Source organism: Pipistrellus kuhlii, unplaced genomic scaffold (genome assembly GCF_014108245.1).
Source record: "Pipistrellus kuhlii isolate mPipKuh1 unplaced genomic scaffold, mPipKuh1.p scaffold_m20_p_22, whole genome shotgun sequence".
Classification (NCBI taxonomy): domain Eukaryota; kingdom Metazoa; phylum Chordata; class Mammalia; order Chiroptera; family Vespertilionidae; genus Pipistrellus; species Pipistrellus kuhlii.
In genome coordinates, this window is record NW_023425521.1 from 11508654 (window position 1) to 11534525 (window position 25872).

The 25872-nt window shown below is 36.6% G+C and overlaps 1 protein-coding gene across 11 annotated transcripts in view; it reads right to left on the minus strand.

Annotated features, from left to right (window-relative positions):
- BCAS3 (BCAS3 microtubule associated cell migration factor) overlaps window positions 1-25872 on the minus strand; it is a 457087-nt gene that overhangs the window by 252673 nt on the left and 178542 nt on the right. For 8 of the 11 annotated variants that reach the window (XM_036451745.2, XM_036451749.2, XM_036451742.2 and 5 more), the window contains exons 17-20: window positions 24191-24235; window positions 16842-16966; window positions 13575-13740; window positions 10748-10848 (exon numbers count right to left, since the gene is read on the minus strand). In XM_036451745.2, coding sequence (XP_036307638.1) covers window positions 10748-10848; window positions 13575-13740; window positions 16842-16966; window positions 24191-24235 — 437 coding nt within the window. The remainder of the gene's footprint in view (window positions 1-10747; window positions 10849-13574; window positions 13741-16841; window positions 16967-24190; window positions 24236-25872) is intronic. The other 3 variants (XM_036451750.2, XM_036451747.2, XM_036451748.2) reach the window with 1 other exon arrangement.

The window sequence follows — 25872 nt, forward strand, 5'->3', positions numbered from 1 at the left end:
TTAAGAGTCTCTTGAAGAAAAATACCATTCATTTCATTGAAATCATTTTTCTACGGGAGGACATGTTTCAGTTGATAAAATTAAACACAAATAAGAAAAACTGTGAAATATAATTCAGTCTGAAGTGGTTTCTGAACGCCCTCAGATATTTAGACCTGGAGAGAACAGTATGACACACCCAATGGCCAACAATGGACTATAAATACTCTTTAAATAAGTACTACGTTACAAGTTTCCTCTGCAAAAGAAAAACATTTCATTCTTCCCCTTCCACCCTTGCCCACTCTTGGGCAAATATTTATTATGGACAATGCAAGGAAATATTGTTGAGTACCTCCATCACACTTGGTACAAAACACAACAGCGATACAACCCAGGATGTTAGGTTAAATCTAATGCAACATTCAAAAAAACAGAACTCAGAAAACTGCTGCATATTTAATTGCTTTTCCAGGGCACTGACAATGACCATGGGAGAGAAGACAAAATTTGCTTTTTCTTTTCGTATCAATGTGTTCAAAACGTATCACCTTAGCAATGTAAAACCAATAATATAATAGGATAGTAAAATATTTAAAATGGCTCCATTCTAAACCTAAAAGATTGACTTTATATTATAGGGGAAAACATTTACTATTTCTGTTCTCATGTCTGTAGCTAGTAGGACAGCAGCACAAAATTTTCTTGGGAGTCAAGATCTCTAGAATCTGCCTGGCTAAGGGGTGTCTTAGTTAGCTGACCTTCGACCCATGAACCAGGAGATCACTGTTCAATTCCCAGTCAGGGCGCATGCCCAGGTTGCGGGCTTGATCCTCAGCGTGGGGCATGTAGGAAGCACCAATAAATAACTTCTTCAAACATGAAAGACAGGTTTATATTATCTCCTCAAATAAGTACATTAGCCCTAAGCAAAAGGCTGTTATGAACTTAGAATAACAATAATTAAATAAGCATAGAAACATACAGATTAATGAGAATAAAACTAATATAATTTTCCCCGAAGTTTCCATTTTCAAGGTCCCCCCCAACCCCCCAGTGAGCAGGATTCCCTTAGACTGGCCCACCAACCTTGTGGGGAATCATGATATTAATTATGTGTCTTCAGTGTAACTGCCTATGACAGTGGTCAGCAAACTCATTAGTCAACAGAGTAAAATATCAACAGTACAACGATTGAAATTTCTTTTGAGAGCCAAATTTTTTAAACTTAACTTCTTCTAATGCCACTTCTTCAAAATAGACTCACCCAAGCTGTGGTATATTGTGGAAGAGCCACACTTAAGGGACCAAAGAGCCGCATGTGGCTCACAAGCCGCAGTTTGCCAACCACTGGTCTAGGACATCTCAGAGTCCCAAAAATCCAGTAATTACTACATACAGCTTAGAATTAAAAATGTGTATTTTTGTTCAATCAAATATTAATAAATAGAGTCAAATATATTCCAATTAAATCTTTAGTGCACCCTATATATATCTAGGGTGAGAAGAATTAGCACAAAGGGACTCTAAAACATCTATCATAAAATAAGCATTCCATATATTCAAACACTGATATATGAGGAAGGTTAGAAAAAAAACCAAATGATATTTCTAGAAATGAAAAATATATCTGAAGTGAAAAAGTTAATAAAAGAATTGATAAATTTAAATATGTATAAATACAAACTATACACAAACTATACAAACTAAACACAGAAGGGAAAAAAACAATTTTTAAAACTGATAAAAGAATCAGTGAGCTTGGAAAATATCAAATGATGAACCTATACTGAATGGCCAGATTATTATGATTTCTGAACCCATAATAATATGTCCACTCAGTGTGCACATGTATTAATTAGAGATCCACTGCATGAATTCGTTCATGGGTGGGGTCCAGCCAGCCTCGGGGAGGGCTCATGGGCTGTTGGCTGGCCTGCCTACTGGTCAAACTCCTAGTTGAGGGGACAATTTGCATATTAGTCTTTTATTATATAGGATATACAGTGAGTGACCAGATTATTATGTGTTCAGAGATCATAATAATCTGGCCCACTCAGTGTACATATAACTGGTGTCACAACAGGAAAAAGGGACAAACAAAAAAATTACTTGAAGATATATTTGCATAAAAGTTTTCAAATTTGATGAAAACTATAAATCCATAGACCCAGGAATTTCACAGATCCCAAGCAGAAGAAAACCACATACATCATGATTTAATTGATTTTTTTCAATTTTTCTATATTATTTATATTTTTCTTATTGTTTTTGTATTTTACATTTCACTGATTTCCACTCTGACCTTTATTATTTCCTCCTTTGTACTTTAATATGCTTGAGTTTTTCTAGCTTCTTAATGTAGAAACTGAGGTAATTAATTTCAGAACTTCCTCTTTTATAAAACAGGCATTTAGTCCTATTAATTTCCCCTTGGGTACTGATTTAGGGACATCTCAGACTTTTCATTTTGAAATTATATTCTTAAGAAGCTATACAAATAGTACAGAGGGGTCTTGTACCCATTTTACCTGGTTTCCAACCCCAGAAGCTGCCATTCTAAAACCATAGACGGTATTCAGATTTTACCAGTTTTACTAATACAGCTGTATATGCATGCATCCTGTGTTACAAAGGACATGCGCATATGTTTGTGCATAGTTCTATTCCATTTTTTTCCACTTGTCAATTTGTGTAACCCTTACTACAATCAAGGTACAGAACTGTTCCTTCACCACAAAGATCTACCTCCCCGTTGATAGTCACAGTAACCTCCCTACTACTCCGGCTCTAAGATCTGATCGATGCTAATCTCTGTAATTGTGTCATTTTGAGAACACTGTATAAATGGAATTTTTTTTTCTCTTGGTGCTTTTAATATTTTTAGTATGCAAGGTTTGAGACTAGCCTTTTTCACTTGGCATAATATCCATAATTCACCCAACTTGTTGCATGTACTTAGACTTCAAAAAAAATTTTTTTCTGAAGAGTGTTCTAAAATATGAATGTGTTCTTTTTTATTTTCATTCAGTTCAAAATAATTTCTAATTTGCTTTTTGGTTTCTTCTGTGAACCATGTATGACTTAGAAGTATGTTGTTTACTTTCTAAATATTTGTGGATTTTCCAGATCTGTTATCCATTTCTTACTTAATTCCTCTGTGGTAAGAGAATATGCTCTGTATGACTTGAAAGCTTTTAAATTTATTGAGACTTGTTTTATGGCCCAGAAGATCACCTATGTTGGTCAGTGTTCCCTGTGCACTTGAAAATAGTGTTTTCTACTGTTGTTGGGTGAGGTGTTCAGCTTAGTCTGATATTAATGTAGTAAGTCAGGGTTTCTCCTAAGTAGCATATAGTTGGAGCTTTTATTTCTATCCAATTTGAAATCTCTTAATTTTTATTAAGCTGTTTAAATCATTCATAACTGAGTTTTTATAATGAGCATTGATATATCGGGTCTAGTAATAATTAATGTCGTTTTTAAACATTCATTTAAAATCTTGCTTGGCGTTGACTTGTATTGACATAACCTTCAAACACGTGGTATCTACAGAACGTGTGAAGTGCAATTAACAAGTTTTGCTTGAAAAAGTTTGTGTTTGGTTTGGTTTTTGTTGCAAAACTAGGACTAAGAAGATGGCGGATGAAGAGCATATTCGGCACTGCATGCTTTACGAGTTCCAATTAGGAAGAAAAGCAAGTGAGGCTGCAAAAAACATCTGTTAACAAGATGCAGTTAGCGCCAGAAAATGCCAGCGTTGGTTTGAGAAATTTCGCAAGGGAAATTTTTCGTTAGATGACAAGAGTGGTCGAGGCCGTGTGTCCAATTTTGATCAAGAAGCTCTTCAAGCTCTTTTGGTGCAAAATCCTCAAATTACCCAACAAGAGCTTGCGACAACTTTAAATTGTTCACAAAAAACAATTTCCAATCAATTGCGTGCACTTGGCAAAGTCCAAAAGTTTGGAAAATGGGTTCCTCATGAGTTGACCGACAACAACCGTAATCAAAGAGTCACAATTTGCAGTTCGCTCCTCTCTCGTCAAAACCGTTTGCCGTTTTTAGAGCAAATTGTTACCGGAGATGAAAAATGGGTGCTGTATGTTAATTTGAAAAGGCGGCCTCAATGGTTGGACAAAAATGAGGCTCTGCAGCCCACGCCAAAACCTGACTTGCATGCGAAAAAAGTGATGTGTGTTTGGTGGAATTTTAAAGGAATTCTTTATTATGAACTTTTACCATCTAACCAAACCATTACAAGTGCAGTGTATAGTGCCCAATTGGAAAGGTTAGCCCAAGCTTTAAGAGAAAAAGAACCCGCGCTGATTAATCGGAAGGGCGTAATTCTTCACCACGATAACGCACGACCGCATACTGCAAGAATCACTGCTGAAAAACTGCGCCAGTTGGAATGGGAAGTTCTCCCTCAACCTGCATATTCTCCTGATATTGTCCCTTCCGATTACCATTTGTTTCGTTCTTTGCAAAACTTTCTTCTTGGAAAAAAATTTAATAATGAAGAATGCCTCAAAAATGCATTTACCGAATTTTTGGCATCAAAATCACAAGAATTTTACAACAGAGGGATTAAAATGCTTCCTGAGCATTGGGCACAAGTAGTAGAAAACAACGGCAACTATATTGTTGATTAAATTTTGTTGTATTGTTTAAATAAATTCGATTTAAAAAAGTATTAGAAAACGAAATTAATTATTACTAGACCTAATACTTAGGGCCACATCAGCTTGCTTATTTCTATTTTATTCCCTTAATTGCTGTAGACTGCTTTTGGTTGTATTACCCATAGCTTTAATATCACAGTTTACCTTTAAGTGATATTATACCACTCGCAAATACTATGAAAACCTACAATAATAATGTCCCATTTCCCACACTACTGGCCTTTATGCTACTGTTGTTATTGTGTTTCTGTGCTTATATTACACATTCACACACACACATACATACATGCATACTCACTCATCCATATATTTTTAAAACCACAATGTGCTGATACTATTTTTATGTTCACAGTGAATTATATTTTTAAAAGACCTGAATAACTACCCAAAAAACACGTTACGTGTTCTAATCATGTCCAGTGTTCTTCCTTCTCCTCCATCTGCTGCCACTTTCCTTCTGCTTAAAGGATTTCCTTTAAGACTTCTTGTACAGCATGTCTGCTGCTGATAAATTCTTTAATCTTCTATATATCTGAAGAAAGTATTTTATTTTGCCCTCATTTTGAAAGCTACTTTCTGAGAGGGCAGAATTCTAAGTCCGCAATTGTTTCCTTTCAGTACTTAAGAGAAACCTGTCATTCTCATCATCTTTCCTCGCAAATAATGTCTTTCTTCTATTTTTTTTTTTTTTTTAACCACTGGCTGCTTTTAAGATTTTTCTTTCTAAATGACTTTGAGCAGCTTGGTAATTGTGTACTTTGGTATGGTTTTCTTCATGTTTCTTCTGTTTGGGGATTTATTGTTTTTCTTGGATATATCAGATTTGAAAATTTTTTGGCTATTTATTTGGTAGTCCCCCCCATCATGATTCAGGGGTCCTACGGTTCAGCATAACTGTTTTTAATTTCTTTTTCTTTCTGTATTTCATTATGGATAATTTCTCTTGATCTAGCCTCAATTTCACTAATATTTTCTTCTGCAATTTCTAATTTATTCTCACTTTTATCCAACACAACTTTCACATCTAGGTTTTCATATCTAGGACTTTGAGTCATTTTAATATCTTCCACATCTCTAACTTCTTAAACATATGGAATCTAGTTATAACTGTGTTAGTGTCACCATTCCTGACCCTGTGTGGGCTCCAGGCACTCTGCCCTCTAAGATTCTCTGTGGCTGCTGTTTCCTTGGCTTTGGGTAGTTTCCCACAGCCATCAATCCTGTGCTGAGTACTAGAAGAGGACCCTCTGCAGATGTTCAGAATTCTCATTTTGTGCTGATCTATCTTATTTTCTCTAATAGCCAGTCTAGCTAATTCTAGGTAAGGAGTTAACAAATAGTAAATATGTAGGGCTTCGTGGGTCAAATGGTTTCTGCACTATTACTCAGCTCTGTGGTTATCATTTTAAAGTGGCCACAGACAATATATAAATTAAATCATGAAGTCACTGTTTCAGTAAAACTTTTTTACACAATAATAGTTCATGGTAGTTTGCTGAAACACACTCTTCCTTGGTCTTGCTGGACTCAGTGCTGTCCACTCTGTGTTCCACTTGGATTCCCCATCACCCAAGCAGTCTAGAGAATCCTTTAAGGCAATAAACGGAGGCAACTGTAGGGCTCACTCCATTAGTTTCCCATCTCTCAAGGATCACTATCCTTTACTCCTGATGTCCGGTGACTCGAAAACAGTTGCTTTAAACTATATTCTCGTTTTCATTGTTGTTGTTTGAGGCAGGATGGTAAACCGATCCTTGTTATTCCATCTTTGTGGGGAGCTGCTACTGAAGTGGAACCTTGAGAAATACTCAATGAAATCAAAGCACATTATTTTCACACACAATTCCAATTGGAACACATTGGTGTGAAGGATATCAGTTTTAAACATTTCCAGTGTTCTTCTTTCCTTTCCATCTTGTGTCAAAGGCTCTCTCCACCATTCCCGTGATGCTTTTGAAGGTAGAAGAAAGTAATTACATTCCAAGTAAAACACAGGAAAGTTCTATGGATCCCAGTCACCTTTCTGTTGTGTATCAGCAGTATTTCTGTTGTATGGCCTTCTGTTACTACTTAACAAAAAAACTTCTTATATACCCAAGGATTATTTTAGAAATAAGTCTGACCTCCACCCCAACAAAGCTATCTAACGTCAGCAACTTAAAAATACTGCTGCTGCCCAATTAATTAAAAGATAAGGGGAAAACTTTATTTCCCCCCATGACTATAACTTTCCCTAAGTCAATTCAGGATGCCCCTTTTTTAATTTACAATTGGGGAAGCACTGGAACAGACTTAGAAGAAAAAAAGGGGGGGAAAAGGTCATCTACTTTAGGATCATAATTAAAATGCCTATTTTAGAAAAGGCATTAGGAAAATATATACTAACCTCTGTATAATCTTTTTATCAACTATTCCCAAGATTACGTATGATCTAGGAAAAAACATTTTTGTGATAATTATCAACTTCTACTTTTACTGAGTTACATAAAGATTAGATTTCCATCTTACATTCAAATTCATCAATCTATTCAAACCATGTCCTTTTGCTGACTTTTTACTTAAAAAATTACTTAAATCAGCAATCCCTAAGGCTCGACCTACCACCAAAGAGTTCTCCCTGCCTCCAGAGGGCCCTCTGTACGGAGCACTGGAGCACAGCGGCTGCCAGCCAGTGCTCCACGGCCCACTGGTGGTCCATGAGGCCCGAAAGGTTGGCAACCGCTGCTCTAGTATGATTCAGGGATACATCCCAAATCCTCAATTTTATGCCATTACATTTAATTAATAGAGGTAGAAAATGTGACCACGGTTACAAATATAAAATTTGGCCCTTTTACTTACTTCACTTTAAAGTTAGTACTTAAGTGTTTCAGGCAGATTTTCCTTTTCCTCCCCACCAGTCGCTCTCCTGCCACGTAGGCAGAATTCAGTTTATCAACTAGCAATGCATCTATTATGATTATAGGGCTGGAAAGAGAGTGGGCTTTCCTAATCTCTTCTCCCTGAGACCACGACTCTTTCCCATTTCCATTTACATCATTCTTTGTCTATGACTATTACTATCATTTCCAGAGTTTGCACAAGTCTTCGCCTGATTCATAGATCCAACCAGAACCAAAGAAAATGCTTGCAACATTTGTGAAGTTGGAACTAGAATTTTACTCCCAACCACTCTATTTGAAAATACTTATTGTAGTGTATTTATTAATGGTCTTCAAGTCAGGAAATAAGAGGTGATTTTCAGTATGGCTTAGTAAAACCAAAAACTCCCCAGCATCAGCTATGGTATCCTGTGTTTCAAGAGGAGCGTTGGAGAGAAAGCAGGAGGTAATAAGGAAGTCTCTTTAATGAGGCTCTACTTGCACGAAGGGCTCCAGAGACGGGCAGGGAAAGGCATTTTCTATTAACTGGCTCCGGCACTGCTTTTGCCAATGGTGGGTCAGGCTGTACCTCTGATGCAAATGTCCCTGTTGTGCATATTTAATTGCTCCAATCGTGTTATATACTGGCGTATTCTCAATCACATATCCTTTCTTTATGTAAGAGAACATGACTTTGAAATCCAGACGAATTCTGTATCTCCACTCTCAGAATGTACAGAAGTAGTACAAAATACCTGTCGCTTAGGTATTTCTTGACCTATTAGGTTACATCTATAGTAACACTTCAAAAGATAAGAAACTGTGCGTTAATAATGATCCATCAAGTGGACAACGGACATGGTCAAAATCAGGTGGCCAGAATAGCTATTGCATTATTAAGGCCCTGAAATCTACTATTTGAAAATAAGGGTATTATATTACAGGTGTTTTTTTTAATATATTTTATTGATTTTTTTTTTTACAGAGAGGAAGAGAGAGGGATAGAGAGTTAGAAACATCGATGAGAGAGAATTATCGATCTGCTGCCTCTTGCACACCCCCTACTGGGGATGCGCCCACAACCAACGTACATGCCCTTGACCGGAATCGAACCCGGGACCTTTCAGTCCACAGGCCGACGCTCTATCCAGTAAGCCAAACCGGTTTCAGATATATTACAGTTTTTAAAGGACTTTAACATCACCTCATTGATCATGACAACAACTTTATAATAGTAATTATTATTATTATTATTATTATTATTGATATTTTATATTTATCAAGTTATTGACAAATGGTTTGAAACTGAAACCCAGGACTTTTCATTCTTATACCATTGCTAATCCACCTGATATTCAAAAGGTCCATGTGAAATGCATTATATTATATATATTTTGATTAGAAATCACAGAATCATCAGGGACTGCATTATCATAATAAAGGGTAGAGGAAAATGCTCTCTTATTTTAATTAGATATTACATAAATGTCATGTTTTTTTCTAATGCATATAGTAGAGTTAAATATATGCTTAGATAACCTAGGAACTTACAACTATCATGTACTCAGTTTTTGAACCAAAATACCACTTACATAAACCCCTCCTGGTAAAGGCTTTTGCAACTTAAGTCACTGCTCTCATAGTTCACTGTTAACTCTTCATGGATGCGCCCGTCTGATTTTATATTACTTTTTCATTAAACACCTACCTCCCAAGATAGACAGAGAATTCATTGAGGACAGAGCAACATACTATTCACTTTAAATTACAAGTGCCTGATTAGCGGCCTCACCTGTGAGATCCCCAGCCTGGGTTCCACGCAGGCCAGGAGGAGACTTGATGCCTGCGGGAGGGGACCTGGACTTCAGTGAAGACTATACTGATGGGAACTGTGGTACTAAGGGTCTTTGTAACTGTATTTATTGTTTATGCTGAAAGGAAGTAGGCTGAGTCAATGATTTGACTCGTGCAACATAAGACAAGGGGGGAATCAGAGGGCAGGGCAGGGCGAGACCAACTTCTGACTAGAATCCTGACTCCACTGTGGGGCAGGGTGGAGTTATCCTCCATTTTGTGTAACTGTACCCTAGCCCTCACCCAGCCAATCAGGATCAGCCAAAGCAGTGACATCACCACTGGTGTAAAACCCCTAGATTTGGCAAAGTTCGCTCTCTCGTCCTCCATGCGGTCGGCATGTGTGGGACAGAGCCCATGTTAACATGGAAGAGGCTCTCTTGTTAAAAATAAAAAATAAATAAAAAATAAATTACAAGTGTCTGGCATGTAGAAATCACTCAATAAATGCATACTGGAAAAATCAGTGAGTTCAATCATATAAGAAAGCAAGACCGCCAACTATTCGTTACAATAATAGTTTCATAACTTTAGAGCAAAGTCAATAAATTTTCTCTGTTTCAGTTTAATATGTAACACATTATAAACATAAAATAAAACAGTTTTAGAAAATATTTTACTTCATGCTGTATAAATACAGCAAATGAAATAATAAGTTCAATTCAACAAAACTCCATTAAAATCACATCAATGTTGAATTTTAGGAAGTTTCTTAAAAACACACACTTAGACCCATGAAGTAAAATTAAGGATCCAGTCACTTCTACAAAATTTAATTATAATTGTGAGGAATTTTTAATTCTATGACCATAAACTGGATAAATACTAAATTGTATTTTCATGCCCTCCTCCATATAAACAAGGCTGTTTGTAGGTCAATGTACATTCTCTCAAGTAACAAAAGAACCCAGATCAATCTCTATAAACGTAAGGGCTCTGATATGAAAGTAGACGTACAAAAACCAATGGAGTTGCAATCATTACTTCATTATCACAAGTAAAATTCTACAAAAAGAAAAATCTGCCAACACGGTTTTCACAGTGAAAAGTACTTAATTTTTTCACGTCAGATACAGATACCACTATCCTTTTGTTGTTGTTGTTAACACCTTTGAGCCCACCAGATAGTCCCTCTCAGCTTACATAATAACATGTACTTCACGGCCAGGGAACAAGGATAGCAGAGGTTTATATAACGTGTGCTACATCTTATGGTTTATATTTGTCGTAGACATCTTATTGTCTCCCTCTGATTGTTTATGGCCGATGGATGGTGGACCAGTGCTAATATGTGTGGTCGCATTAAAAGTCAGCATTTTAAGATGAAATCTCAAAATAACTCTACAGAAGGAAAAACACAGAACTACTTACGGCCAGCAAGCAGGAACTGATAATACTGTACAGCATCTGCAGCCAGGAGCAGAGGGTGGTTTGCATTAAATGGCGGCTGCAATTCATTCCATTGAGGAGTTCTAAGGAAACAGCAGAAGAATATTAATATTTAAGCTTAATAGCTGGTATGTAAATCAACATCACTGTCACCACTTGCAGACATTGATATAAACTCACACTATCTTTGTAATCATTAAAATGAACTTGTTGGAGTGCTGAAACCTGAAACACAAGGCCATCTGCTTAGAAAAGAATAAAAAGGTGGCAGTGATTCATGCTAATCACACAGAGCCAGTATCAGTTTAAAGCAGAACATGCCTCCTGCCTCCTCCCCCCCCCCCCCCCAATAAGACATTCAGGACATTCAAAATACTGGACAGAGAGGAAGTGTGGAATTCAAATGTCACAACTAAGTAGTTCTAATTTTACCTAATTTCTGACAATTGTTAGAGCTCTCTATTCTCAGAATATGTGTGTATTTTCAAATAGAATAAAGCAAGGGGGAAATGGTGAGGAAAAAACACAGTTATGTTCATGGGTGACGTATTATAGAACAAATTAGCATCTGAGTTCCAAAATAAACCACTTATTTCAACAATGATGGTGCAGTAATTTTAATAAGATCTGCCTGCTCATGAATAACCTGATAAATAAGCTATTGATCAAATCAATTTAGTGCAGTAAAGCAGTAGTGAAGAATTCTGGAGCCTTGAAAAATCAATATAAGAGTATTTTAAAATGTCAAAAGGAAAGGGATCATTTTCACATCCATTTTTGTCTGTTTCCTTCCATACATGTCAGGACCAATATTTTCTGTCTCTCCTATACCATTCATTGTACACTACACTGAAAAGGTTTTACTCTGGATTTAACGTCTCTATCTGTATTAGCTTATAAAGATTCTAGTGATTATGTACTTTTAAGAATGACTCTGATTCATCTTTTTTAAAATGTTTTTATTGATTTTAGAGAGAAAGAGAGAGGAAGAAAGAGATAGAAACATTCATGAGAGAAACATCAATTGGCTGCCTCCTACTGAGGATACTGCATCAAACCAGTTGAGTGACCTTTTGGTTCATGGGTCAACACTTAACCATTGAGCCACACCAGCCACTCAGGACTCTGATTCTTAATAAATACTTCTACAGTCTTAACCCTTCTATATGGGGAATGACTGTAAAGGAACCCTTCCAATCTATTTATGTTAGTTTCTTTCCCTTTAGTGGCTGCCTCAGTGCACTCTATATTCAGTGAGCATGAGACTGGAAATAAGGGGAAGCATGTGGAAAATTAAAAAGGAAAAAACAAAACCCAAGTCTGAGAAGAGGTAAAACAAGGAAAAGGGAGTTCAAAAGGACATGTTCTCTGAGGCATGTATGGAAGACAACTGAAAAATATGACCACACAGAAATTAGTAAAAAAAAAAAATATATATATATATATATATATTCTTAGCAGCATAATTAATGATAAGTAGAAAGTCACATGACAGTGTGGGTCAACTGATGAAAGGGTAAACAAAATGTGGCATATCCATGCACTGGAATACTATTTGGGCATAAAAGGGGAAAAGTTCTGATACATGCTACCACGTGGCTGGACCTTGTAAACATTATGATACATGAAGGCAGTCAGGTGCAAAAGGTTACATTTTGTCTGATTCCATTTTAATTAAATGTCCTAAGTAGGTAACTCGATAGAAACAGAAAGTAAAATGAGTGACTGCTAATGGATATCATCAAATTTCCTTTGGGGTTGATGAAAAATGATTGTGGTGATGGGTACATAACCTAGTGAAAATTTACTTTAAATGGATGAATTGTATTATGTGTAAATTATGTCTCAATTTCAAAAAGTAAAAAATCATTAATACATGCCCCAACAGGGAAGAATCAAAATAATTTTGCTGGATGAAAGAAGCAAGACAAAAAAAGAACATGTATATATTCATTCAGATTCCATGTATATAATCTTCTAAACATCATCAAGTAATCCACAGTGAGAGAGAGTAAATAGTGGTTGCCTGGTGCTCCATGGCAGAGGTAGGGATAAAGAGGGGCAGAAGAGAGAGATTAAAAAGAAGTATTAGACAACATTTGCAGATGATGAATATATTTATAATGTTAATTACAGTGGTGGTTTCCACAGCTGTATCCGATGTCAAACCTTTTCAAATTGTACACATTTAATATTTTATACCTCAATAAAGCTGTTAAGAAAAAAACTGAAAATTGTATATTACTAGAAAAATTTTTTTCCAAACTTAACTGTGTTTAGAGAATGATGCATTCTTTATAATAACTGCATGGAAGCTTGACTTTACGGCCCATGTGCTATAGTCTGAGGGGGGTGGAAAATGGAATGCTTGGGAGTCAGACCCATCACACAGTGTGGTCCATGGACGAGGGCCTCTGGAGATGAGGGGTCTTTAAGTTAGATTGTGGATACTTTCTGCAATGATGTCACAAGATAACCAGATATTAAACAATTTGAAACTTGGTCCCATTAGCAGACCAGAATGTATATGTATGTGCACTATGAATTAATGTTTCGTTTTGTTTTTTCTAGTCCCTATGTGCTGATACTCATCCTAAACAGCTCACCCAACTGCCAAAGGGCAGAGCCAGGACCCCAAGAGTCCCCATCCCACAGCCAAAACCAGTCCCGAAGAGCCTATTACTGAAATTTAAACAACTTTTTAAAGAGGGGCATGTGTAATACTTTCAAAAATAAAGATTAAAAAATAATAAAGAAATTAAAAAATGTTTTAAACAAAAAGAAAAAGAAAACAGAAAGATGGTATTACCTAACTAAAGTCCAGCTGGCTCGAGGTGATGTCATCATCTCCAGCGGGGTGTCATCGCTAATCTTGGGGGCAGTGCTGAGTGGCCGTGGCTCCATCATGTGCTCCACTAAGGTCCCGTAGCAGCTGATGATGTAGAGAGATTCAACTACAACTTGTTTGGACTGATCTACAAACAAAAAAATAGAGCCTGGATGTTTGATAATGAACTAAAAGGAGCACAGAATAGTTTGTACAGGTTATTGAACTTCTAATCTCTTCTCAGGCTGCTAAGAGGAAATAAGAAGGCAGAAATTTTGTTCCCAAGAATGGGTAAGGTGTCTGCTCCTTGCATAAAAGTTGTCTCTTACTAAGTATAAGCTAAGGAATTTTAAAATGTCTACGGCTCTACGCTGTCGAAACATTTTTTAAATCTTAAGGTAAGAATGATGTAAGTATACTCAGATTTCTAATATAATGCAACAATATTTTTCAGTCTTGTGTATTTGTCTGCAATATAATGTGTCCCACATTATGAAAAATGAGTGCTATCAGGCGGGACAGGGACGGACTGACTGACAAGGAACTCTGCATGGACAAAGACTTAATAGTGATAGGACGTACCCACTCAAGTGCTCTGAGCCCTTTGTATGCTGATATCAGCCCAACTTCTCACTTTCCCTTTAACATTTCTGGATTTAAACAAACCAACAAGCAAAAAACTCACACATCCTCCTCCCCCAAATTCTCTTCCTTCTTTTCTCTCAGTTGGATCCCTGGCCCCCAAGGTAAATGAAGAGGGGGTTATACTTTGAAGACGGTCAGGTGCTGAATATGGACCTAACCAAATGACTTTAGAAGGAGGACACATGTCCTCAGTGCCAGAACAGGTTCAGCCCTCTATCTCGGGTTTTACAGTAAACCTAGGAGCACAGAAAACCACTCCTGAATGCTGGGCGGGTCACCTTATCTCTGGGCCAGAGGAATTCATTACAGCTGATTTGAGAAAATGGCTAATGACCAGTCGGTGGGACATAAAGGCGTAGCAAGTTAAAAGGGTAATTAGAACAGAAGGGAGAAGCATTTGAAATCGAGCTACACAGAGGGTTTTAACTAGCAACAAAAAGTCATTTCGATAGCATCAGTAAAGCTACAGAGGTAACAAAAAAATACAGATGGGATAAGGAAATGGAAGGCTGGCACTCTGTGCTGTATCCTCTCCCACTCAGGTAAGGAACCTGCTATGGCGGAGATCCTATTTCCCCGGAGAGGGGCACTGCCAGGCGATAACCAGGGGAGGGGCTGACGTCTGATTGCCAGCATTAGGTGTAACGGAGGGCCCGTTTCGTTTAGCCAAGAACAATGCAGCCCTTGGAACCCTTCAAAGCAGTGCCTCACTAATAATGGCAACGTGACCTACTTCAATAGGACTCAAATGAGGGAAAAGCTTATTCACAATGAAATTCGTGGTCCATCAAATGTAGGGATTCTCCTTTACACAGAATCAATCAGCCATCACACAATAAATAGTAATTAATGTACGCTTTTTTGGTATTGATCCTGATGATAAAAAAAAAAAAAAAAAAGGAGGGGGGGGTTTGAAAAAAAACTATAAATTTGCTCTAGCCAGTGTATCCCAGTGGTTGAAGCGTCGGCCCTCTTCGATTCTGGCTGAAGGGCATGTACCCAGTCAGGGCACATGGGGGAGTCAACCAACTGATGTCTTTTCTCACACCTCTAACTCTGGATATCTCCATCTCTCTCCCTCCCCGCCTTACACTCTCGTTAAAAAGCAATAGAAAAAAATATGAGGGTTGACAATAACAAAAAAAAAAAAAAAATTTAAATAACTATATGAATTCAAAGGAGCAATGGTTACCATAAAAGATGACTGTTATTTCTGAGCAGCAGCCTACTTTTTTACTTTTAGTTTATAGTACTAGAGGCCTGGTGCATGAAATTCATACACAGGGGGCGGGGGCGATGTCCCTCAGCCCAACCTGCACCCTCTCCAATCGGGGATCCCCCCACACTGAGATTGGGCCTAAATGGGCAGTCAGACATCTCTCTCATAATCCAGGATTGCTGGCTCACAACCACTCGCCTGCCTGCCTGTCTACCTGATTGCTCCTAACAGTTTCTGCCTGCCAGCCTGATCACCCCCTAACCACTCCCCTGCTGGACCAATTGCCCCTAACTGCTCTTCCCTGACAGCCTGGTCCCTCCAAACTGCCCTCCCCCTGCAGGCCTAATTCCCCCAATTACCCTCCCATGAAGGCCTAGCTCCCCCATAACTGTCCTCCCCTGCAGGCCTGGTCCCCTACAACTACCCTCCCCTGCAGGCCTGGTCACCCCCAACTGCCCTCCTCTGCCGGCCCGGTCACCCCTAACTTCCCTCCCCTGCAGGCTTGATCACCCCCACTGCCCTCCCCTGTAGGCCTGGTCTTTTCCAACTGCACTCCCTTGCTGGCCTGATCCCTCCCAACAGCCCTCCCCTGCTGACCATCTTGTGGTGGCCATCTTATGTCCACATGGGGGCGGCCATCTTGGGTGTTGGAGTGATGGTCAATTTGCATATTACCTCTTTATTATATAGGATGGCAAACTTGTTGATTTTTTTCCCTATCACCATTTTTGGCCTCTATGCCCTCTTCCAGTCTCCACCACCCAACCCCCACAATCTACACCATTCATATTCTCTCTCTCTCTCTCTCTCTCTCTCTCTCTCTCTCTTTTTCTCAATCCCTCCACCACTATCCCAACAACCCTCCCACCCCACTAGAGCTGTCTGCCTGTCACTAGAGCTGTCTGCCTGTTCTCAGATTTAACATTAAAAAAAAATTTTTTTTTCAAACTCTGATACCATCACTTACTAACTAGTGCTTTTAGCTATTTAAACTCACTAACCTCAAGTTCATTTCATCTCTTAAACAGAGAAAAGGTTTTCCTCTCCACACCTCAGAGTAGGGGTGAAATTAGCTTGTCAAAAAAAAAAAAAAAAAGTAGAAGCTGCATACATATAATGGTATGGAGTTGACAAGCATTGAGAACACCTGTAAACTGCCACCAACAAAGCAAAACAAAAACACTCAGTGGGCTACGTCTTTAACAGCTACAGTGAGAGGAGGGCCTTTCTTCATGAGTAGGCTTCAGCAACTGAGAGGAACATGCTTACTGGATGGAAAAACTGGCTTAAAATATTGGGTTCAGACTACAAGGAGAAAAGCCATGAATCTTCTTTGAGAAACAAATATTACCAAAGGCCCATTTAGCCCTCAGGGAGACACCCACCTTTTTCTCTTTTCAGACCAGCGTTATTTGCAAACCACGACCTGGACGTCCCAAACACTGCAGCCACGCAAAATTCTCCGCCCACCGACTTGCTGGGTGAAATCTGTGGAGGTGGTTTAACTTTGCTTTAAAAAACAAAAAAAAACAAAACAAAAAAAAAAGAAAGAAAAGAAAAAAATTAACCATGAAGAACTCCCAGTCCTTGAGATAATGACATCTTTTCCTTAAAATTCCACCCCTCAGTATTCATCCACCCCCTCAGTGTGGACATGCATTTTGCCTTAATAACTGGCAGTGTGAGGCTGTGTTCTGCAGTAAGAGTAAAACTAGTTCAAAGTTCCAGAGCTTTATCAGGTCAATAAAAATTAACTCCTTCTTGAAATATATGCTGGGGAAATCCAAGTCACTTCTTTTCAGATGGATAACAATTCCTTAGAGATTTCAGAGTGAAGCAACAGAACCACCATAAACATCTCAGGATAATAAAACAGTTTACCTTTTCACTTTGATAGATAAGATTTGGGGGTGACAATTCAGTTGAATGGAGACAGCATGAGTGAAAATAATGAGGTGATACAGAATGAAACCCTGAAAGTGCTCTTAGCCACAGTGCCATGAGGACTTAGACAACGTGTGGGTACATCTAAGATGTAATGCAATTATATTCGCTGATCTTCCAATTTGTTTTTTTCTTTGTGGATGTGTGAAAATGATATGTATGTTTTTGTTCTGTTTTTCATATGTCTGAGGACACATTAAGTAACTGCTGCTACATCTCAGAACTAGTATTAAAAAGCACGTGCTTTCCTATTTGTTTTCCCCAAATCAGCTTTCATACTATCAACTGCTATTGCCAACTTTTTCTATTCTTTCAAATCCTTTATTTCCCTTCTCTTTTGATTTGTCAAAGCCTTCCCAAAGCTCATTAGCAATTTGTCAAACACCTTCGATAAGTGATGGTATTATGTTCTCTAACTTATAGACAACAGGCTCCCTGCACACTGGTCATGATCACAGCCTCCTTGGGGCACAGGAATAACAGAGCTCGCTTTGCGAGTCAGTCTCCAATGCTGAGTAACCTTATTTCTACCTTGTTTTGCTCACTGTCCTTTATCTCTTCATCTTTTAATGACGTATGGCTGGATGTAGAAGAATTGGTGTGGGGAGTCAGAAAGAAACCTAAATCTGAATCCCAATGCTACCACTTACTACTCTATGACTTTGGGTTAAGTTATTTAAACTCTCAGAGCTCAGACTACTAGTACTGTGTTTCCCCGAAAATAAGACATCCTCCGAAAATAAGACCTAGGGCATGGAAAGATAAGACATCCCCTGAAAATAAGACCTAGCGCAACTTTGGGAGAAAAAATTAATATAAGACACTGTCTTATTTTCGGGGAAACAGGGTATGTAATACCTTCATCAATAAAGAATGAATGAATGAACGAATGAATAAATAAATAAATAAGAAACACCTTATCGGGTAAAGTGCATAAAGCTCTAAAGGTGGTACTTTCCCTTATCATAAAACTCAGCAATGTTAACTATCTTCTATTTTTCTTTTAATTAGAGTTTGCATATGTAATCTGTTTTCAGACCCTTATGACACCTAAAATAGTCTCACACGTTTTACCGCCCGAGCCCTCGGTTTTGACACCCTCCTGGTAGGGAGGGCACAAAGTTTAGATCAGAGGCCATTGTGGTTGGTCGTTTTGGTCCCTCCCTTGGTACCAAATCTAATGTAATGCACATTCCACATATGAAAAGGTCTCTGCTTTCCATCAGTATCTCTTAAGCACTTCGTGTCATTACCCATAAAGATCAAACCCATGCCTAAAATACGAATGCCAGTCACAGACTTCCACTGAAGGAAATAAAGATATAGTTTTTTAAAAAGTTTCTGTGAGGAAATGAAACAGTTTCATAAGTGCGATACCCTTCACACAACCACAATAAGCTACCAACAGAAAGGAAAGAGTCCGCTCCACCTGAACAAGTGTGCACCTTCCCGGGGAACGGCATCAGAATTGCTCTTTCTGGTAGAGATGCTCTCTGTTGTACTATCCTCCCTCAAAGCCTTTATTTCCATCCCTGAACTACTATCATTGAGCTGTTAAGTTCCTGTAAGAAGCATCTTTTAAATTCCATTGGTGATTTAACACTTACTAAGTGTTTGAGGAGGTTGAAGAGGAGGAAAAAAGAGAAAAACACCATTGCAGAATTTTTTGAAAGGTGTTTCTAATTGAGTGACTGTGATTTTACTAGAATCGTCATTATGAAACAATAAGACCACAACGTATAATTAAAATGCCAAGGGCAAAAGACAAAGAGAGAATCTTACAAGCAGCAAGAGAAAAACAGTTACCTATAAGGGAACACCCATACGATTATCAGCTGATTTCTCAACAGAAACTATGCAGACCTGACGGGGGCGTGGCAAGAAATATTCAAAGTGATGAATAGCAAGAACCTACAACCAAGATTACTCTACCCACCCAAGCTATCATTCAGAATTGAAGGTCTGATAAAGAGCTTCACAGATAAGAAAAAGCTAAAGGAGTTCATCACCCCTAAACCAGTATTATATGAAATGCTGAAAGATATTCTTTAAGAGGAAGAAGAAGAAAAAGATAAAGATAAAAATTATGAACAACAAATAATATCTATCAACAAGTGAATCTAAACATCAAGTGAGTAAAAAATCTGATGAACAGAATAAACTGGTGAATATAATAGAATCGGGGCATAGAAAGGGGGGAGGAAGAGGTATGGGGGGGTGAGGGAAGAGACTGGACAAATCGTACACCTATGGATGAGGACAGTGGGGGGAGGTAAGGATAGAGGTTGGGGTGGAAACTGGGTGGAGGGGAGTTAGGGGGAAAAAAGAGGAACAATTGTAATAATCTGAATAATAAATATTTATTTAAAATGAATGAAAAAAAATAATTCTCTCCCATGATTGATGTTTCTCTCTCCTTTCCTCTCAATTGAAATCAATAAAAATATATTTAAAATAATAAAACACTGAAAAATGATAAATATGTGAAAGAATTAAAAGTGGAAAGAGCTAGGCTTGTAAATTGTGTTCACCGGTAGATTGGTGGCACAGCCATTTAGAAAAGCATTCCAAATTCTATTTCCCTCTAAACATTTCCCTTTATACTCAAATCCCATCACAAAACATTTGCAAGTTTAAAAAGAATACCTCTGGGTCTTTGGAGGCCTCCTCTCCTTTATTCATTATTTTATTAAATTAATAACATGATGTAAAAAATGAAATTCCCATGTATACAGGTGTCCTGAAATTCCACTGTGTTGATTATGGTTATAAATGGGATACACTGACAGTGCAGATGATCTCCTTCCTGTTGAGAAGGTGTGCTCTTTAATCCCCTAAACCCATCATAAATGAACCAATGTTCCAAAAGAGAAAACAAGTATTTGAACAAAATATAAAAGAATGGAATGACCTCAACTTTTTCATCATATCAGGCAAAGTAAGAATCATATTTACTAGACACAAGATAACAAAATCAAAAGTAAAATAAACATACAAAAAAAAACCCACAAAAAAACAAGGTGCTATATTAAAACCCAGGAATTTAACCTCTTGCTCACCCTTTCTGAGAGACTTAACCATCTAATCATAGAATGAGAGTCATTTTTACTGCCATCAGCAATTCTGGGGACGTTATCATTATGACATCTTTAAAATTATTTACAAAGACTATTGAAGTTACCCATTGGCGTTTACTGTATTACATAATCCAGTCAGATTAACGTATTGAATTTCTCTTGCTTGTTTTTTTTCCCCTCCAACTGCAAAGAGAAACAAAAACCCAGAAAGACTATCTCTATCTGCTTTAAAATTATAGTAAAATGGTGGCCATCTGGGTGATTTTATTGGGTCCTACAGAACAGCATGTAAGTGATGTATCTGTGGATGGCATAAAAGCAGCAATGTTGGTTAGAAGAACACAGGCATGAAAAGAGCTAGGCGGAGATAGAAACACTGTTTCTTTCCTTTTCTAAAACATAAGGCTACCGTCAGTATTTCAGTTTAAGTGCTAGACACAACACTGATGTAAGAATTACAAGTGACATAATGTTTTCGTGTTAAAGAAGCAATTTTCATTGTATGCCTCACTGTAATTAAGCTTTGAAAATGAGTTTAGAAGTTTTTTCTCACTTTCAACTTTATTTTTCTAAAATAAGAACTAAAATATAAACTGAAAGTATTTTATTTTAAATATATTAACAATATAGCTAAAATTATTCTATCACAGTGTTTTTAAAAAAATCTCACAGATTTATCTAAACTTTGCACATAACAGATTCTCTTCATATAAATCTTTCCTTCCAAAAATAAAATTATATTTTAATACTCTCAAAAGAACAAGGTAGTTTAAGTAATATATATATCTATTTTTTTTTCAAATGAATACTCTCAGACAATGCTTATTAGAACTTTAATATAACTTGCTATGTAACATTTAATTATTCTTTAAAATTAACTTTATATAATACAAAAATAGGTTATGTGTAAGGGAGCTATTAAAATGGACTACCTCTTATCCATACTGTTATATATGTATTTTTTCTTTTGATCAGTAATAAAAAAATAGCAGTAGCTTAAACACAATACTACATGAACATTAGGAGCTCAATAAGTACTTGTTACTTATTTGTAATACTGAAAGCAAAATTTACTTTTAAAAATTCACAATGGTACATCTCTCAAAATTACTGTATTAAAAAAGCATATCATATGTGTGATTATTTTACTTTATTTTTTACCGTCATTCAAACTCTAATATCCTAGAGTAAACATAATCCTGGGAACGTGTACGTAGCTAATATGTCGAAGATGGCCTACACGGTTAACTTTCCAACAAGTTTATTTTACTATCAAAGGGAAAGTCATTATTTCAAACTGACTTATTTGAAAATGCATGCATTTAAACATTTAAACAAGTTTATCAAAGAATGAAAAATATGTAGAAATTGTGACCTATCAAAAGCAAAATCATATTTAAATATAAATGTTGCAACTTGAAAATACTAACAATTTTGTATAAAATTTATGTAATGTTTTAAGAGGAACTGTAAAAAATTTAATATTCTTCCACAATACAAATATTACCCTACAAGTGGAAATACTATAAACATAATTATTTAGCATAATGTTCTATGTCAGAACAGTAAATAAAACATTCTCAAATTGAATGCCAAATATCATAGGAAAAAAATAGCAAAACTGTTAAAACAAAGAAGCTCTTATAAACAACATGGAAGTTGTCAAATTTATATTCATTTTGCAGCCTTAATTTGAGGTTTCATTAAGATCCTAATGGGAAAAACATGCACCACTAGTAAAGGAATGCATTTGAAAGGAGGATCTTGTAGGCTAGCATAAGTGACTAAAAACGAGTTTCTTGTGAGCTAACGATGGCATCAAACAAACCACAAGGCAGTCTTCTAAAAGACAGGCAATGATTTAAAAGTCTACTATATTTCACATATCCCTTTCTTTAATCTGGCTCTTTTAATCTTGTTTCAACCTCAAATCATTTCTGGTTGACAAGTGCTTTTGCTTAAATTTGAGGAGCACATAAGCTGTTGAAGGAATGGACTTTTCTAATTTAACATACAACATTTGTTACTCCGTCTTTACTTCTATGCTAAAACTTCAATCCTTATTAACATGCTAAAACTCTTTTCTTTGTATTTAGAATGAGACATTTATCTTAAGAGTGAATTTAATTCTAAATTTAACCTTGCAAAGAAATTGTATCATATGCTGAATCTGGCATTTAAAAATTGACTGCTTACTATAAGCTCCTAAGTAAAATTCATGTATCTTATTTGGTTTAGTATTTTTTGTTTTGTTTTGTTGTTTGTTTGGTTGGTTTTTTGTTCTGTTTTGTTTTGTTTAAGAAATCTGGTTAATAAAAAGATAAATATGGACTTTCATGGAATTTTTATTCATTTAGGCCCTAAATTTGTTTAGAATCCTTTCACGACCTGTGTCCTAATTTTAATACTACATTTCACAAAGGAAATTATTATATTTGCCACTCTATTATTATATGATAATGAAATTTTCAAATGTTTCTATGGCATATGAATAGTGAAATTACTTTGTGTCTAATTAAACTGTACCCTAAAGATGGTATTTGACCTTCTTTTTGTCCAACAAGAGAAAAATTATTGGAAGTTTCTTTTCCTAGTATAATGGGACAGTATAAACAACTCCTATCAGCAGTTATGAGAACTACTTATTATATGTGCAGAACTCTTGTAAGTATTCTGAGTAAATTTATAATATTGATATAACTTACATTGCCCAAAACTTCCTTTTGCCTCACTTACTCTGAAAAGCAAAAAAATAAAAAAATAAAATAAAAATAAATTAAAAATTAAAAAATCTAAAGTTTTTTTGAAAATGATATTTTTTTCTTTGAATAAGAAAGAAAATAATAGTAGCAACACATTCATGTGTTCATGTAATCCTCATAATGAGTTAGGTGCTACTGGTAACTCAATTAACAGATAAGGAAACAAGAAATAGAAAGATTTTAGAAAACCACCCAAGATCACATACGTAGCATACGAGCTAAGATCTAGGTAGTCAGATACCAAAGCCCTGACTTTTATCCATTATGTAAAACACACTATACCAGGTTCTAAATACATTTTACTTCACATCTTTATATAAAAGTATTCCATGTTCATCGTGTCTAACTACAAGACAAAACTGTAGTTTATGCAGTTATATAAGAATTTTCCAAAATAAATAAGTTATGAAAAGTAGGTGCTATGAGCTCAAAATTATAAATTATTTAAGAGTTTCAATGTGAAACACAAATTTCCTCCTCAAACACCAAAATTATTCAAAACAGAAGTGACTCTTGTTCCACTGGTACCACATGCAGTTAAAATTTATAGGGTATTTATAGTATACTTTAAATATATTTATATTTCAAAATAAATCAAATCTTCCACATGTTCAGCAGGAGGTGTAGGGAGCTTGTATTATTGTAAGGCTCAAAGCCTTAAACTGGCATGTTAGCCTTGTCTTATACACTGGCATTATAAGAGAGAACTCTTCTCATTTCTTTAATATTTAACTGTGATTTCATTTGACTTTTCAAGAAATGAAGTAAACCCAAGAAAACTGCTCTTTGAAAGCTTAACTATCAACATTCATGTCCCATCTACATGAATTATTCAGTACTTCGGTACATCTATCTGTGCTCAGGCCATGCAACTGAAACAACAGTACAAAACAGTTATTTTCTGAGAGTACAACAAATGAATTAGGCATGCGGGACTGAACTGGGACTCACCATGGAGCTTTTATGGAAAAACACCCCGCTCCAAACAGATAAGGCCTTCGTGGAAAAGGGGGGAAAATGCACACACAAAAAATTAGAGGAAAACTCATTTAACATTAACAAAATACATGTATAGCATACTGTTATTGAGTATGGTAAATCACTGAAAAAATAATAATCATTGATAATTCTGCTGTAGATACGAATGAGCTTGATAGAACCAATAAAAATTATATATAACAAGTCCCTGCATTTTCATAGGCTTAGAGGTTTCAAAATGTTCTATTTCTCCCCCTTTTCTGGAGCAACCCGATAGGGTTCATAGGTAAAATAAAATAAATTCAGTTCTGAGGCTCTTTAAAACAAAGCACAAGTTAAATGGAGTGATCGGATGGAGAAAAGAGTGGGATCAGTAGCAACAGATGTGGGGTTGTGTGACGCCGAATGTTTAAAACTAGCTAAAGATAACTCAAGCAATATTCTACAAGCATTGTCTGCAGTTCACAGGTTGCAGTCTCAGAGCCAGAGCAAGGAAGCCCATATTTCTAAGCTGTTCATTTATAGTAAGTTGGACTGCATATTGCTGGTCAAAGAAACAAACACTAAATACAAGTAGGAGGATTTATTTTCATTTAGGGTCACATTCCAGGAAACTGGCCATTCTCTTAGATACAAGAGATTAGCTTCTTCTACCTGACCGCCATTGGGTGAGGCCGGAATCAGGAAACTAAAGCCACAATTGCTTGCTTTAGATACAACTGGGGGTACAAAGTCAGACTTCAGTGTTACACACATTTCTTCTTAATACTCTGTTCACAGTATTTAGGGCGTGCTATGCACATTTGCACACAAAGAAGTCTGAGTGATCTAATTATACCCGGAACAAAATGTTGCTATGACATCTGACATTTGAAAGGAAGACATAACAAATTGAGAAGGAAAGCACACTATCAAAACTTGGTTATTTTCTTCTTCAACTTTGGTGTGAGGGAGTTTTCAAAAATCCTGCTAATTAGTATTAATCTCCCAGTGCACTGAGTATATTTGGCTCGAAACTGCAACTCCAGGATAATGTTTCACAACACTAACTACCATTCTCAGGACTGAAGCACAGAAGCTAGGAACAAGGCAACAGAGGAGTAAGTAGAAGAAGGAGTGAGATGAAAGAACTGAGACACTGAAAGCAAGAAATAATTTTGCAGATGATGCAGAGCATTTATCTTGTTTATCTTACATTTATTTCACAGTTAATGGTAAGACCATGGCCAGAGATAAAGTGCCACATTCACATTTTAAAACAGTGGATTTCAAACTTGTTTTTTTACAGTGACCCATAAAAATGTATTTTCAGGTGCAAGCTGGTGTGCACATAAAAACACACAAATTGAAACAAGTTAATGAATGGGTTTTGGTTGTAATCGACTTTTCTATTTAGGTCTTAGTTATAGCAAAGATTAATAAAATTCTAACAGGGCAGGTCTAGGTGGAGCCTGAGACTCCTTCTCTAACAAGCTCCTAGGTGATGCCAAAGCTGTGTGTTGGTAGAACTGCATTTTATTGTATTCTACTTCATTAATGGAAAAAAAAATCAAAATTTCCTTTTTTGGTTTCATGATCCACTAATTACAGCAGAAAACAAAATACTACTTGCAGTTCACCCGGCAACTTGACAAACAGTAATTTAAATAACTGAG